Below are 17,473 nucleotides of genomic sequence, written 5' to 3'. Positions count from 1 at the left end.
CCTTCAGGGCAAACCAGCTGGCCCCCACCCATGCACCAGGCCTCTATCTTATATAATAAAAGGGTAATATGCAAATTGACCCTAACAGCAGAACGACTGGGAATGACTGGTCACTATGACACACACAGGGGGAGCTCTGCTCAGCCACAAGCCAGGCTGTTGGCTGCCAGCACAGTGGTGGTGGTGGGAGCCTCTCCCGCCTCCTCAGCAGTGCTAAGGATGTCCGACTGCAGCTTAGGCCTGCTCCCTGCTGGCAAGTGGACATCCCCCGAGGGCTGCCGGGCTGCCAGAGGGATGTCTGACTGCCAGCTTAGGCCCAATCCCCCAAGGAGCGGGTCTAAGCCAGCAGGTGGTCATCCCCTGAGGGGTCCTAGACTGCGAGAGGGCACAGGCCAGGCTGAGGGACCCCCCCGAGTGCACAAATTTTTGTGCACCGGGCCTCTAGTCTATATATATATGTAAAAGACTGTTAGGCAGAATGACCGGACAATCAGAAGAACCAGTCGCTATGACGCACACTGACCACCGGGGGGCAGACGCTCAATGTAGGAGCTGCCCCCTGGTGGTCAGTGCATTCCCACAGCGGGAGTGCTGTTCAGCCAGAAGCAGGGCTCCTGGCTGACGAGTGCGGTGGCGGGAGCCTCTTGGTGCTAAGAAGCAGCGAGCCAAGCAGTAAGGAGCGAGCAGGCGAGTGGTTAAGAGTGAGGGGTCCCAGATTGTGAGAGGGATGTCCGGTTGCCAGAGGGATGTCAGACATCCCCGGAGGGGTCCCGGATTGTGAGAGGGTGCAGGCCAGGCTGAGGGACACCACCCCTCTCCCACCCCACCCCCCATGCACAGGACTCTAGTAGAGATATAATATGCTGTGTTATCCTTGTAAATTTCTCTTGTAGTATTTTCTTACTCTTATTTTCTGCATCTCCAGCTCATTCACCCCTTTCACTGTTTCTTTAATTTTATTAGTCATTATTAATTTACTTGTACAAGTCTGAATTTTCACTAGAAATTTACAAGGTATTTTCTGTCTGAGGTTAAATTGGGTACAGAGGCATAAGACTTAGGATACTGTCAGATGGAGCTTATTAGTCACAGATTAAATATTGAAAGGAATGACCTGAGGCTCAGTTGATATTTGGGCTTGCTCAGAGCTCATTTATTGGTTCTGCTTTTCCTTTTGTGATCTTTCTGAAACCCTTCTCATTATTTGAGATGAATGGAATTCTGTGTGTGTAATCAGAGGAAAAAAGTTCTTCCTCGCTAAGTTTACAGTCAATCTAAGTAAGCAATAAGGTTAAAAATGATTTTATAGGTAAAATTAATCTGGAGGTTTGAAAAGTGCATTGAAATTGAATTTCTTTCTTAGCTGGTTGCTGATTTCAAAAGTAAAGTACCATGTTCTTTATAAGAGCCGAATCAGTGTTACAGAAACTGTTTGAATGGATCCTTCACCCTCCATTGTGGTGTGTCATTGGGGCATTAATAATGGATGGTTGCTGCACTTGGTAGTCAGATACATTACTTTGATCTATTTTTATTTCCCAAAGGGGCCTCTGGAAAAGGGCAATGAGGGTAGATTTAAAACCACATTATTGGAATTCAATAACTTTCGTCGTGCTCTGTATGCATCGTGCTTGCTGAAGAGTAGTTCCAATATGGAGAGTCAGTCAAGCATGGAGGAGGCAAAATACCAAAATGGATTTTTATAACTAAGATATAAGCTGAATTCTATGTTTTAATTTAGGCCCTGTTGCTCAGCATTAACATGTTAGATGTATGCATTGTGCTCTTTTTGATTCTGAAGATGAAGGGATGAGCACAAAAATAAAACAAATTCACCAATATAAAGTATTTGGTTGATGGAAGCAAACAAAAACGTTCATATAAGTCAATTAGCAAAAGTTATATATTTCAGTAATTCCTAAGCGGTTGTGAAGGACTGAAATTTTAGTTGTGTAAATTATATCCCAAGGGAACACTGAGTCCTCTTTATTTTTTATTTTATTTTTAATATATTTTTATTGATTTCAGAGAGGAAGGGAGATGGAGAGAGAGATAGGAACATCAGGGAGAGAGAAATATCGATTGGCTGCCTCCTGCACACCCCATACTGGAGATTAAACCTGCAACCTGGGCATGTGCCTTGACTGGGAATCGAAGGCGGCCTCCTGGTATATGGGATGACACTCAACCAATTAAGGCATACTGGCTGGGCTGAGTTCTTTTTAGATGTCTTCACTTCTCTGGTAATTACATACAGGCCATAGCAGCTTGAAAGTGGACGATTCTAAATCCTAGGGTATTGAGGTCACTCCCAGAGATAAACAATGTCTTATTTTTTCAGGACATTGAATCTGCCCTGAGAAACACCCCCTCCATTTTGGGTTTGTGTGAAAATGTAGAAAGAAGGGTATTGATGATCTAGTCAGTCATACTCTTGGACAAATCAATCAATCACATTAAAAAGGAGAGAAGGCGAGTGATATTTACATTTCTATTCATTTCAGTTGTTTAATATCTTTCCCTTACCTATGTCATTATTTCAAGTGTGATAAACTTAAAAAATGAAAGCAAAGCCGAGTTAAATGTCTTAATACCCAGCTGATAATGATACATTATTCATCTGTTAGTACCTGGCTAATAGCACCTGGCCACCTGACAGAGCCGTACGAGAATGATGATAGTATGGCTGTGAATGAAGTGACCAGTCTCTCCCTACACAGAAAGAATGCTGGGAGTCTGAGGATCGTGTTGCTTTGACAGTGATAATCAATCACCTTGATATTGTACTGTGCACAGTTTGACCTACATTCCTTGACTGTTGTTTCACCATGGGAAATAACTTTATTTTTTTGTTATTGTTTAACTTTTACATTTTTCACAAAAGAAAATTTCTAGTGGAAAAAATTTAAAACAATGCAAACAGTACATTAAAAATCACTGTGCCCTAGCCGGTTTGACTCAGTTGATAGAACATCGCTTGCAGACTGAAGGGTCCTGGGTTTGATTCCGGTCAAAGGCACATACCTTGGTTCAGGCTCCATCTCCAGCCCTGGTTGTGGCGTGTGCGGGAGGTTAACAATTGATGTGACCCTCTCACATTGATGTTTCTATTCTCTCTGTCTCTCCTCCTCCCTTCCATGCTTTAAAAATCAGTGGAAAATATCCTTGGGTGAGGATTTAATTTTTAAAAAAAGTCACTTGTAATCTGCGATCTAGAGAAAATACTATGAGCAGCTTTGACATATTTTTTAGTTCTTTCTGTAATTTTTAATATACTAGTAACTCTTTAACTTACTTTTTCTCAATTAACAATATGTCTTGAATATCCAATGCCATTCATTATATTTTGCAACATCATTTTTAGCATCTGTGTAATTTTCGTTATATGGATTACCACATCTTGTTAAACCAATCTCCTCTTTTTTGATCTTTTGGTTATTAAAAACTTTCATCATTATATACAACTCTGTGATAGCATTTCAATAGGTAAATCCATTATTGCCTCATTAGATATTATTAGGAGTGAAATTATTGGGTCACTGGAAGGCAACAGGAGCTTTCTAGAAGGTTAACTGATGACATGCATCCCCATCTGCCTTACGTGAAAGGGGAGCATTGGCTTCAGAATCTGAATTTGTTATGATCTCATTTACAGTGTCTTAACCATAGCCTCTGAAATTAGTTCTTCACAGGCCTTGATCCTTTGAGGTCCCATTTCCTCTTCTGGACTCTTGGATGTGAGACTAAAAGCTTGTGTCTATAATGTAAGCTTCCCACAAGCATGTTGTAGGTGTTTAAATACAAATCAACAGCCAAGCTACTGTTGGTATTTATGTGGGGGAGGAAGACATAGAAACATATCCTTAGAAGCTGTGTCATGGTCTTAGTGATCTAAATATATGAAGAGTACATCTAAGAAAGAGGTTGACCTTTCCAAGGTCACACCATGAGTCAGCAATAAAATCCAAAATAGAGCTTTCATTTTTAAAAGTTTTTTTCCCCCCAATATAATACATATTTATGAATAGGTCAAGAGAAAACATTTGTAAATGAGCTCGTAAGATTATTTATAATTTGAAATGCTCCAAAAAATTTCAAGAGAGTTACTGGAAAATTTTCCTCTCCCAGAAATAAATCTAAATTGCTAAAAGGTATTTTATAATATTTTAGAAAATAAAATCTTAAATAACTGAAATGAAGAGAGAGTAGTGAGTGGTATAGGCAGATGAAAATGAGCCTCATAGGAGAGAGAGAGAGAGAGAGAGAGAGAGAGAGAGAGAGAGAGAGAGAGAGAGATTGCCAGCAGCTAGGAAATAAGAGGTGGAAGAGTAATGGGTTGACTCTACCATGGTTACTAAGGAAAACACCACCAAAGGGGCTCCTTAGGCATTAATCCTGGGGTGGGAGGATGGGGTCTTGGCCCTCATTTGCAATGATCTTCCCTTTTCAGTCTGTTGATGTGGGTCTGTGCTGTTATTTTAGATCTTTTGGCAGGGTCACTTGCAGGAGCCAGAGAGATACTTTCAATATCCCCAGGACTGGTCTCAGGTCTCCTGATTCACAATCTAGTACTCATTCTACTACAGGTTGGAAATAACAGTCATATTACAAGGATTTTCAGAGACACACAAAAGCTTCTGGGTAACTGAAGCTCTGGGTATGCATTATATGAAGGGTATACAAAATAAAAGAGGAAAGGACACCAAAAAATCTTAGCACTTGAGGATAGAGATCATTCATCCAGCACTGTCTTTGTAGATGAGGAAACAGGTTTGGTGATCTATTGGGAGTGATAACCAGTACCCACCAGGGCCAAGAACTCAGACTTTCTGACACTCAGCCTGGTGCAGATTAATCTAGATACATCTTGTGATTCATTTATTCTTTCTCATGATCATCCTCAAACTTCTATTTTCATGATTTGTGAATTCAGTATCACCAAACTCAGCATGTATTAATACTCTATGAAGCAACATCTAAAAATGCAGTGCTTGTCAGACAGGAATTTCCTAAGGCAGACAGACCTCAGAGAAGTAGACAGAAATGACAGGTAGACAGACCACTGAACAAACACAGCAAATATGTAAATTGTATAACTTTTCCATATGAGATGGCAAATGAAGAGATCATCACTTTCCATTTCTTTAAAAGAGGAAAGCCATGTTCATCATGGGATAGCCCTTAGCTAATAGGTAGTAGGAGTCATCTTATCCCCTTAGTTGCTGTATTGGAAAGAAAACGAGTGCTTTACCTGGCACACTCAGTCTCACGTGCAAGGTGCAGTTTCCTTGGTATATTGTTGGTAGCACCTTCATTGGGATTTGTTCTTCTGCATATGCTGTGAGGTCTGCAAAGACTAGGAGGGTCTGCTGAGGCAGGAAGCCTTCTTTTCCTTCCTGGAAGAAAACGAGTGGTCATGTGGTTCACAGTCCTATTTTTCTTGAGGCTTCTGTTTGATTTCCTTCTCCAAGGACTTTGCAGATGATAAATGAACTTACAACACCCCAAGTGTTTAAATTGTCATATGAACTGTAGTAAACGGGAGACTATGGTATTCTATTCTCTCAAAAACCACTTAAAGACAAACCAAAGGTAACCTTGCTCTCTTCTGTGGTAACAAAAGGCACCTCGAGCAGGTATCTTATAAAGGCCTGTTCCTAGTCATTTGCTTCAGAGACAGTATTAGTAGTAGTTTTAGGGTAGTATTAGTATTATTATGATGAAAGCATCATATGTATAATGTGAGATAAAACAAATGAGTCGCTATGGGGTCTTCTAATTCTATCACCCCCTGTGTTCTTGGGAACCAGGATTCTGGCACAGAAGAAAGGGGTTACAGATATTGTATAGAAGGACGTTAGGTGAAAACCTTATAGTCATGAATTTGAGTTGGAAATATCAGTTATGAATTCATAAGGTGTTTCATTTTTAAATATGCATACTTCCTAGCTCTGTTAATTATAAAATCATAGAAATAATGACTAACCCAGTAGTAATGAGCATCCCTACTTCCCAGATGGTAGTTTGGAAATTTTTTTCCATTAAAGGAAACCAAACTTCTTAGAAAAGTGGCTGATTTCAGGCTTGACAATGTGTAAGATGGCAAAGAAACTTTCAAAGGCTACTAGGCTAGCCAGCCTAGTCAGATTGAAGGCCATCCCGCTGACCAAAGATGGACAGTTTGAACTTCAATAAGGTTAAGAATTGCAGTGGATCAAAACCCATCAAGTGTGTTTAAATCTATGAGTACACATTGATATTAAGTAAACCAGCTGGCTGGTTACCTTCTGAATGTGACAGAGAACCAAGTCATTATCTTGAACACTGTGTAAAGAAAGAATTTGTTGTGATTTTCCTTTATGAATTATATCACTATAACAAATAGTTGATAAAGCAAAGCCTCTTCTGATAAAGTTATTCCAGCTAATGAATGAAAGCAAAATGATGGAATGAGTGTATCATCACTTTGTAACCCCCATATATTTATTAACAGTTTTAGGCACAGAGCAGCAACTACCAAAATAGTTGATAACAGCTTTCAATAAGGAGCAGAAACCAAAGCTAAATGCCTCTTGATAAAAGAACATACTGCTGCCCGGCCGGTGTGGCTCAGTGGCTGAACATCAGCACATGCACTAAGAGCTCACCCATTCGGGTTGCAGGCTCAATCCCCGGTAGGGGGTATGATCAATGTTTCTATTTCTCTCTCCCTCTCCCTTCCTCTCTCTAAAATAAATAAAGACATATTTAAAAATAAGATAAAAAAATCAAAAAACAACAACACAATGCTACTTATAGTTTTGTCAAAGAAATTGAACCTGAGACGAATCAGGCCTCAGGATCTGGCTGCCAATTTGAAGAAAGTAAAGAGATCTGAGGAACCAGCACACTGACTGCTTCACGCAGCTGCAACGAACACATCCCAGTTGTGGGAAACTCTGCAGGTCTAATGCCCCAGGATCTTTAATGGATAAATTATACTAAAAAGAAAGGAATAGAGATGGAATCTGTAGATTAAAAAAGACTTAAAAGACATATTGAGTGAAAAACTGGCCAAAGGTAAATTATAGTATCCAGGCATGCTTACTTGGGTGATGAAACAATAGAGATACAAGAAAGTGATTGCTCTGCAGGTCAGGATGGTGGTCACTTTTGGAGGGATGGAGGGTCTGTGAAGGGGAGGGGCACATGGAGGCACTGCGGGGGTGGCTGGCCAAGTTCTAGTTTTTGACATGGGTAGCTGCTGCAAGGCTGCTTACCTTATCCATAATTTACTAAGCTATGGGTTTTTGTGTGATATTTTGTATCTGTTTCATTCTATAATAAAAGTGTAAAAAAACAAAACAAAACCACACAGGAAAGAAGAAAGCCCATTAGAGAAACTCACAAAGCTGATGCTGCCTAGAGCTGATCACAGCACTGTCAGCGGTGCGGTGGGTAAATAAAGTTGTGGGAAATTGTGTTCTGGGTACAAAGAATGTAATTGTAAGTCCACCTGCAAAGACATCTGTGTACTGTTAGCAGCGGGCTCCCTTTCAGGTTGCTGGGCGGCTTTGTTCTTACAGTTGTGTAGCAGCAGGCTTGCGTGGAGCTTCGTTTCAGGTAGAGTCAGACTAGATGGCCCATTTCTGGCTCAGTGTGTTTTAATGTGTGGTGTCTAGAACACCAGCCTCATGGTGATGCAGGTTTCAGAAAATGCAAATTCCTTGGTCTCATCTCTCTTCAAAAGGAGCAGCCCTGGAATCTGCATGACTAGCAAGCACACTGTGGAGTGAGAGGCATCACGACTTCTCTGCCTGTTTCTACACAAAGTCAGTTTTATGATGATATCTGAGGGGAAGTACAGATTCGAGGAATTTCAGAGAGTTGGTGCCATAGGTGTGATTTTCATTAGTGAATGAATTTTTGCCTTGTTGTCAGGTAGGACACTAAATGTGACTGTGACTAGGCAACAGCTCAATTAGAAAAACATTTTCTCCAGTGCACAATAGCAATTGTCAGATTTTCTCTCATCTTTTTGCTCAGGGTTCTTCCCCTCCCACGGCAAAACCTGGGATTAGGAATTTAAAGTGATATCTCAGTCAGTGAATCATCTGAAGCTTTTAAAATGACAATTCTATACTAACAAATTCAAATCATGGAAAACAGAACAGTCCAGATTTGGTTGTGGCCAGGCATGGCCAGACAGAATTTGGACTCGTTCCTTTCTTTCAGAGTGTGAAAGCAAATGTGTGAGGCCTGCCACGTCTGTAGTCAGCATTTTCATCCTCCTCTTTCTACCATCATCACTCTCCCAAATCCACATGCTTTTCGGCACCAATCCTAATCAAAACAGATGATACGATTTCAGTGACTTTTGCTGATTGAGTGCTGATTAGCGAGGATACACTTGGGAAACTAAACTAGGACTTGCATTTTAGGCATTTCACTTGTGAAATATAATATTTTATCTGTTGACTCTAATTCCAAAAACATCATCTGGACACACTGCCCACATGCATGGTAGCGTCCCAGCAGAGTGACAGGATTTCCTGCTTCCAGAAAGCTACTCTTTCATCAGGGAGATGGGCAGGTAATAGCTAATGGTTTCAGCAAAGTCATTTCCACATAAATAATGTCATTTCAGCTCTCACACTTTCAGAGTTTTAGCAATTTAAAAGTATAACCACTGTTTACAACCATAGAATTCTTGATACTTTGAAGAGAAGTAATGTGATGGTCTTAAACAGTCTCAGCCTCCCTCCCACCACCCTTCATCCTGTCATTCTCAATATGACAAACAAGAAACTGGGACCATTAGAAAGTGTACTAGTATTTGCTAGAGCAGCGACTTTCAACTGGCATGCCACAAGAATTTTTTAAAACATGCAATACCAGACTATTTAGTCAGGGGCACCCTCTTTTCCCTTAGGTTGAAAAAAAAGGACAACAGCCCACACAACATTAGCTGTCTGGTATGAATGAATAAAAATTATAGCTAGTTTTTGTCAGATCTGCAAAAAATATAGCACATTTTTTGGTGTGCCATAGAATTTTAGTAAGTAGTTTATGTGTGCCATGAGATGGAAAACATTGAAAATCACTGTGTTAGAGGAAGGGAAAGAAGGGGGGCAGTCTACTTTTGGGAAAATAAAAATACTCTGTCATAGGAACATCCATCAGTCTGTCTTTCGGAGAAAGTACAGTTTTGATAACCAACTGAAGATAACATTAATAGTCTGCAATAGGATGCTTTTGTATAAAGTTGCAAGTTTCAGTTCAAAAGGTTCATTTATTAGGTGTTTTGTTTTTAACAAGTGACTGGTGTTCCCTTGATCTGTATTTTAAAATATAAAGTACATGTATTAGGTAAGACTCTCCTCTCAGCTTTTTCTAATGAATACACACACATATGGTGAGCATATGGACGGGCAAAGACACTTTTTTTATTCATTTCTATAATTGCCAGTAAACAAAATGAGCAGTCATGATGACATGGCATTTTTCAGTGAGACTTAAATACATCTTATATTTACTTCTCTTTTGCTTACTATCTTTAGAGCATGAAAACTTTTCATTCTCAATGTAGTGGTATGCTTTGGATAAGACAGGGGTTCAAGATTTCTGAAACTATGATGGGAAAAAGATGGAAGTGAAAAAAAGGAGCGAGGGGACCTATCTTTTAAAAGTAGGCCTTACTGTGTGTGTGTGTGTGTGTGTGTGTGTGTGTGTGTGTTGGAATACCATCTGAATGTGTCCTGCAGTAAGACAAATGTTAAGGCAAGAGTGTTTTGAGACAGTGTACCTATTATTTTTATGGGTAGAGATAGAAAAAAAGGGTTGTAGATAAATGAAGAAATGCCAAGCAATTACTGTTTGTGCCTGTGGAGAGTCAGGTTGTAGGGGTTGGGGGGATTTGCTATGTTTTCTCATTTGGGGATGCATGTTGGGAAGGAAGAAGCGGAGAGAAGTGGTTGGGGCTGCATTTGTGGGAGTTCATGAAACTGGGATGCCACGCGTTGCTTCAGTACCTGGTGAGGAAGTTGCTGGAAGGGTAGGTTTCCTTCCAAATGCACAAGGAGCCTTAGAGATGGGTAGTTTTACAGAATGTCAAGCCACAGACACAGAATTTCACGAGGAAATCTTCAAGATGTTTTGAAAAATAAATTGTTGGAAATAAGCACAGCGGCCTCATGATGAGGCAGCAACCAGATCTCCTCCCAGGGACAATTAACAGAGCCGAGGAGGTCACAGTTAGCATTAGTACCGTAAGCGATTAGAGAAATCACAGGAAGGGCATCCTCATTTCTCTCCCGTGTGACAACTGGACATTCTGGTTAAATACATAACAGTTATCTCAACCGCCCTATCTTTCTGAAGGAAACGATAATACTACAAAATATACAACAATCTTACTAAAAAAAGGCACCTCTCCCACATAAATATCGAACTATAAAGAAAAATACTGACTCATCAGACTGGAGTTTATTTGTAAACAGTCTCAGGTCAAGTCAGTGTTGTGTCGACTACTTCAGAAACCACCGAAGATTCCCGTTTCAGTGACAGGCAGCAGCAGCTGCAGTTGAGACCACAACATATCTAGAAGTTTGAGTGAAGCGGGCAGTTGGCAACATAATGTCTTCATGAATTTATGGTGTGAGTAATTCTGAAGGCTATAGGACAGTGGTTCTCAACCTTCCTAATGCCACGACCCTTTAATACAGTTCCTCATGTTGTGGTGACCCCCAATTTCATTGTTACAAATTGAACATAATTAAAGCATCATGATTAATCCCCAAAACAATGTGTAATTATATATGTGTTTTCCGATGGTCTTAGGCGACCCCTGTGAAAGGGGTCAAGAACCACAGGTTGAGAACCGCTGCTATAGGAGCTACTGTGGAGTATGAGAATTAAACAAGAAAATGGAGAGTCTAACTTACCCACATTACAGTAATATCTATGGGAAAAAATCTTACTCAACTTTGAAGGTAGATGGTTTGAGATGGCCTCCAGTTTAACCTTGTTTCCTGTTATATTTGTCTGAAAATCCTGTGGAAGCTATGGAATTCGGGCTGAGGACTGTAGTGCCATGACCTTCAGAGCTGTGCTCCTTATAATTTCCAACAACCTGAAGGGAGGGTGGGACCCAAAACAAATGTTTATATGCATTTAATAAGAGACTATAAATTGGTTTTCTTTTCTGTTGTTATTTTAAAATTTATGGAACAGACAGATTAACTTTCTTCTTTGGTGTACATGCCTACAAATTTAACTCATGTGTAGGTTTGTGTAACTATCTCCACACTCAGTATGCAGAACAGTGCCATCACCTCAAAAACTCCCTCAAGCTGTCAACCTGTATTCATGCTCCCCCCACCTCCACCCCTGGCAGCCACTCAGCTATTCTTCATCAACACTGTTTGTCTCTTGAGAATGTCATATAAGTGGAAATATACACTGTGTCATCTTTTGAGACTGTGTAGTGTATAGAGATGTTCCATAGTTTGTTTATCCATTTTCCCACTGCAGGTCATTTTGGTTTCGGTGTTTATGAGTAGACCTTCCTTTCATTTTTGTGTATACCTAAGCTTTCATTTCTTTAGTATAAACCCCCAGGCATGAAACTGCTGGGTCATATTGTAAGTGCATCTCCAACTTCATAAGAAACTGCTGAACTGTTTTCCACAGTGACTGTCATTTTGCATTCCCACCAGCAGTGCAGCAAAGTTCCAGCTGCTCTGGAACTCCTCAGCACTTGCTAATTGTTTGTTCTAGTCATTCCACTAGGTGTACACCTATTGGACCACAGTGGTATCTCGTTGTGGTTTTAATTTGCATTTCTCTAATGGTTAGTGAGGATGAATATTTTTTTTTATGTGCTTATTTGCCATCATTATATCCACTTAAAATTTTTGTTCAAGTCTTTTGCCTATTTGATAATTGGGTTGGTTGTTTTCTTATTGTTGTTTTGAGAGTTCTTTATATATTCTAGATATAAATCCTTTGGTAGATATATGATTTGCAAATAGGTTTTCCTGGTCTGTAGCTTATATTTTCCTTTTCTTAAAAAATATCTTTTGCACAGCAAGAGTTTTAAATGTTGATGAAGTCAAATGTTTTTCTTTTATGGATTGTGTAATATACTGTATGTAGGAAGTTGGTACCAAATCCTAGGTCTGTAGTTATGGAGACCTCTCTGATACTGGCTACTCCCGAGAATGCTCTTCTCATCCCCTTGGTTGTCTCCTTCAAGACCCAAACATTACTTCCTTAGAAGAGAGTTCTTCCCCCTTCCTGTTTGCCCCCCTGGGCACAATTATTTCCTTCTCTGTGTGCTCTCTGTGAACACTTACCTTCCTGGCTGTAATTTTTATTTCCATCCCCACCTCATACCAACAAGGGAACTCTAGGGAGCAGGCTCTGGAACTATAACCTTTGTGTGCCCCAGCACATGGGTTAGTACATAGCAGGTACTTAAGGCATTTGCTGAAAAAAACCCAGAAACAATTATCCTTCTATCCTTTATAATTATGGGATAGGCTAAGGACAATTTGAGTATCTGTAAAAATGTTATTGCTGGAAGGGCATTTAAAAATTATCTTCAGTTTGTAATGATAGGTTTCTTAGTCTTTGAGACATCTCTTGATTTAGTCATCTGAATGAGCTTGCTGGAGAACATTTTTTTCTCAGAAGAAAAACTATAAGACAATGAATGACATCCATGTAGAATTATGGGAAATTTTAAGTAGTTAAAGCTTTAGTACACTGTAGGCACCTACTAGAGAAGAAGGGAGCTAGTATTAGGGCAAAAGAGTAATGATCAGAAAGTGGCAAAGAAGCTCTGAGGCTTGTCCTTCCCCATCAGCCCTACCCCTCCATCTCTCAGGTGAGGCCTGGGCTAATAGGTAGCATCCCTTGGGAGGACAATAGGGAAGCAAGGTCCTTGGGCAGAGTCAGGGTTTGGTAAGACCAGGAGGTAGATAATACAATTATTCACATAATTCTTCTGTGAAGAAGTAAAGGAGTGTTTTTACCATGGGATGGGGTTATTAGCCAGAAAAGTACAGAGAATTTGGAAGTGGTCAGCAGTGGGTGGAAGGGAGTTTTCCAAGGCAACACAATACTGAACATCCTAAGAGGGCAAAGGAAGCAGGGCCTCCTGTGCTTTGAGGTGGTTGAATATCAGGAATAGGAGGTGTGAGGGATAAATGGAGTAGATGCTCAAAGCAAGCATTAGCTGAGACCCCAGGCAGTATGGAATATCTGATGATAGCAGTTAGAGGCTGAAAGCAGCAGAGATAGCTAATATGCATATGATTGGTTCCCAGGTGCTGGTTAATAGGGTCATGGAGTTTTTGCCCTGAAGCTCTTTCAGACTGCATGTGCTCATGGGCCACATTTGTAAGAACTTCACTTAATTAGGACTCCAAAGTCTATTTAGTTTAAACTTTTCATCTCTTTCAAGTTGTTATTGTCACCAGTTTGTACCACTGTCATCAACTGGTTCTTGGGTTTCAAGAACTAATATTGGAGCATTTATTGGAGTTGCACAGTACTTAATATTCAAAATTCAGAACAACTCTCTATCATTCTTCAGTAGATTTTTTTGGCCTATTTTTACACATTGTTAAATAAGGTTACATTTTAGTTTTTCTTTAAAAACAAGTAATTGAATTACGTGGAATCAGCAGGCTATGTTTCCAGCATAGAATGACTGTTTTGACACTCATGATAGGGCTTCAGAACTCAAATGCTATCTTAAAATGTTAGCCTTACCAAAAATCATCCACTTAAAAAACAAACACTGATCATCACTAAAAATGGGTAACTGAGCAGGTTCATCTGACATCAGTATCATTTTAATGCTTAATTGTCTCAAATGCTCACGTAAATATCACTATTGATGCTGCTCATTCCATGTAGCTGCCTCTGATGGCACAGTGGAGTTTGGCAACTTGTAAGGGCAAGTGCCATATCAGACACCAAATCTGCATGCCTAATAGTATGTGTGGGAGAGATTGAAACCTTGAGGTAGTAATATTTCTATTTATACTGTCTCTGTCTTACAGAACGAACTATTTTGTCTTTCTTCATCCTTGGGGTTTCTCTGGCTTTCCTTCTTAAGAGTGATTCTGCTTGCAAAGTGTGGGATGAAATTTAGATATCCATCATGAATTTAGGGATTAATATTCCCTGTGGGAATGTGACAATTGTTCTTTATATTGAAGACCCCGTGGTTCATTGACAATAGGTGGTAATTCCTATGGATCACAGATTCTAGCCCATGTTTCTTCATGCTTGGTGTTTGAATGAAGTCTCATCCTGAAACATTGTGTGTTCCATGGAGCTCGCCACCAGCAAAAAGAATAGCTGTTGGCTCACTTGCCAGAATCACAAACTGTAAATAAAGAGAACAGAGAGTGGATTTGTGAGGTGCCCTCTCAGCTTGGCACCTGAAAGGATTTTGGTATCTGAAAGAATAAGAATTTTTGTGGGTTAGGAAAAGATCAACTTACCTGTATGCGCAAAAGGCCCGGTGCCCAGGAACATGGCCTGCAACTAACAAAGGCCCACTCTCTAACATGTGCTCACCTGACCTGTTGGCCCTGATGATTGGTGTCAGGTGAAGAAGTGACCTTTTGGCAAAGAAGTCATCCTATCTTTGCTTTTTTTTTTTTCCCACTGCAGGACATTTGTGAAGATATTTCTGATCATGTTGAGCAAATCCATGCCCTCCTTGAGACTGAGTTCTCCCTGAAGCTGCTGTCCTACTCTGTCAATGTGATTGTGGACATCCACGCGGTGCAGCTCCTCTGGCACCAGCTCCGGGTCTCGGTGCTGGTTCTGCGGGAGCGCATCCTGCAAGGTCTGCAGGACGCCAATGGCAACTACACCAGGCAGACGGACATTCTGCAAGCTTTCTCCGAGGAGACAGCTGAGGTGGGTATTTTTTTGAAGCCATATCATGTGTTGTCAAGTGTGACCTTTTGAGAATGTTTTCATCACAGAGCTGTGGGGTAGGAATTCTTTGTAGGTAGATAAGCAGGTCCTGAGCTGGGCTTTGAACCGAGGTATAGTGACAGAAGCTCGGGCACTTTTAATGTGAATGAAGCTTTAGATCAGAATTAACTCACACCTACCTGATAGTTTGCCCAGAAACCACCCATACTTGTATTAATTTGGCTCCTTGTTCCCTATTTAATTTATACTTATTGAGCACTTACTATGGGCCAAGCATTAGGTGCTAGGAATATAATAGTGAACAAAACATAGTCTTTGCTTTCGAGCAGTTTAGAGCCTAGCGGGGGATGTAGGCACGTGAACAGACATTAAGGCCATATGGCGATAGGTCTATCTGATGCACTGGAGGACAGAGAAGGAGCACCTAATTCAGACAGGAAGCCTTCCCAGGAATGAGTCTAATCTGAGACCTACAGGAGAATCGGGATCAAACTGGTGAATTGAGGTGGAAAATGTCTAGACAGAGGGAATGTCATGTTCAAAGGTGCAGATGTAAGACAGAGAATGACAGGCTCAAGGAGCTACAGATAAAAATGGAGCAAAAAGTTCAAGGGACCAGGAAACAGGCTTTAAACTAATAGGTAAGGGAAGGTCAGATCGTGAAGTTAAAAAGCCATATTAAAAAGCCATATTGAGAGAACTGGACTTTAGTTTTAGGACAGTTTGTTCAGGGAATAGACATAATTAAATTCATGCTTTAGAAAAATCATTCTGGATGTAGTGAATCAATGAACTTTAGAATTTTATACAATCAGCATATTTAATTTTTTTGTAGTCATATTAAGTGCACTTTAACGAATTTGTTGTTATTCTTGATGCATGGCTTAAGAATGAATACTGTAAATTTGAACCCAAACAAATTCTTTTATTCCCCAATAAAATGGACACATATTATAGAGCAAAGCATTGTGCTAGCTAATTAAGCAGGGGCTGTGTGTGTAGGGAGATAAATAAGTATGTAGGTAGATAGATACATACACACATATATACCATATATAGATACATAGAGTGTGTATGTATGTATATAGTCCCTTGTCTCTCACTACCCAGGTGAGAGCTCCACTGTTGGTTTTGTGGAAGATATGTATTATACAAGTTTATTAGGAACTTATATGAATATATAAGATTAAAAGGCCTTATAAAGAGTGTTGCATAGTTCATTAATTTATTAAATTATACAAGTTTATTAGGAACTTATATGAATATATAAAAGGCCTTATAAAGAGTGTTACATAGTTCATTAATTTATTGTTTTACTGGCTCCAACATTACCAATAAGCAAAACAGATCTGTGTCTAGTCTCATAAATAATTTATACTTGTTGATTATCTATATGTATAAAACCCTAATATGCAAATAGAACTAATGGCAAAACAACCAAACAACTGGTTGCTATGATGTGCGTAGAACATGGCGGGCGTTGGCCGCGGTGGGATGGTGGAGCAGGTGAGCGGGGGCACCAGACCAAGGTGGGGCGCTGGTCACTGTCATCTAGGTGAGCCTCTGGTGGTTACTGAAAATTCTTTGCTTCTCCACGCTGGCCCAGCTCGCACCTGCTGCGAGTACCAGAGCTGCTGCTTGCACCCGGCATTGGCCCGGATCACTCAGCGCCATCAGCAGGTGCGAGCAGCAGTTGCTGGCCCCGATTGTGCCTCAGGGCTTTTCCACCTCCCCCTGCTCCTGAGGGGCAATCGGGGCAAGCAGCCACCTCTCGCACCCACTGCCGGTGAAGGCACTGCTCACACCCGCAGCAGGCGCCCGGAGCTGCCACTCACACCCGCTGCCAGCACCCAGTGCCAGTCCCAATCACTTGGCGCCATCAACGGATGCAAGTGGTCCGGTCTCGCCTGGCTCTTGCACCTGCTGCCAGTGCCTGATCATCGCTGAGGGCTTCTCCACTTCCCCCTGCTCCCGAGGGGCAATCAGGGCAGCAGCCACTGCTTGCACAAACTGCTGGTGCTGGCCCCAATCACTCCACGCCATCAGCGTGTGGGAGTGGGGCTGCCAGCAGATGGGACCAGGGGCTGCGGCAGGAGGGGCTGGGCGGGGGCACGGAGGATGGGCCGAGACCCACCCCTGTGCCCACTGCAGCCTTGAGGCCCACAGTTCCTTTCAAGGTGCACAAATTCACGCACTGTGCCCCTAGTTATTTTCATAACAGTGATGATCTTTCTGTGGCAAAGATCCTGGAAGTTAATGGGAATCAAAATCTATTAGGCTCACTTCTAGCATTAAGTCATGACCTTCATTTTCATTTAGCTTTCTCTTTTATTGTGACAGTGACTGAGGTGATACTGACTTTGGCAGAGTGCTTGTGTATTCATATTCATACTATAGGCCCAGTGCATGAATTCGTGCATGGGTGGTCTGGCCAGCCTGGCCCCAGTGGCGGATTGGGGCTGGGCCTGTTGGGAGGAGGAGATGGAGGGAGGTTGGCTGGCCAGGGCCAGGCTGGCTGGGGGAGGGGCCA

At 41.2% G+C, this 17,473-nt stretch overlaps 1 protein-coding gene across 1 annotated transcript in view; it reads left to right on the top strand.

Annotated features, from left to right (window-relative positions):
- The window catches only part of AKAP6 (A kinase (PRKA) anchor protein 6), a 509,871-nt gene that overhangs the window by 182,161 nt on the left and 310,237 nt on the right, over positions 1–17,473 (top strand). Inside the window, 1 exon segment of the mRNA XM_005880979.2 lies at positions 14,671–14,922. Coding sequence (XP_005881041.1) covers positions 14,671–14,922 — 252 coding nt within the window.

The sequence above is a fragment of the Myotis brandtii genome, unplaced genomic scaffold, assembly GCF_000412655.1.
Source record: "Myotis brandtii unplaced genomic scaffold, ASM41265v1 scaffold667, whole genome shotgun sequence".
NCBI lineage: Eukaryota > Metazoa > Chordata > Mammalia > Chiroptera > Vespertilionidae > Myotis > Myotis brandtii.
The sequence above is the reverse complement of the archived record's forward strand: the minus strand, read 5'-3'. Positions and strand labels throughout refer to the sequence as shown.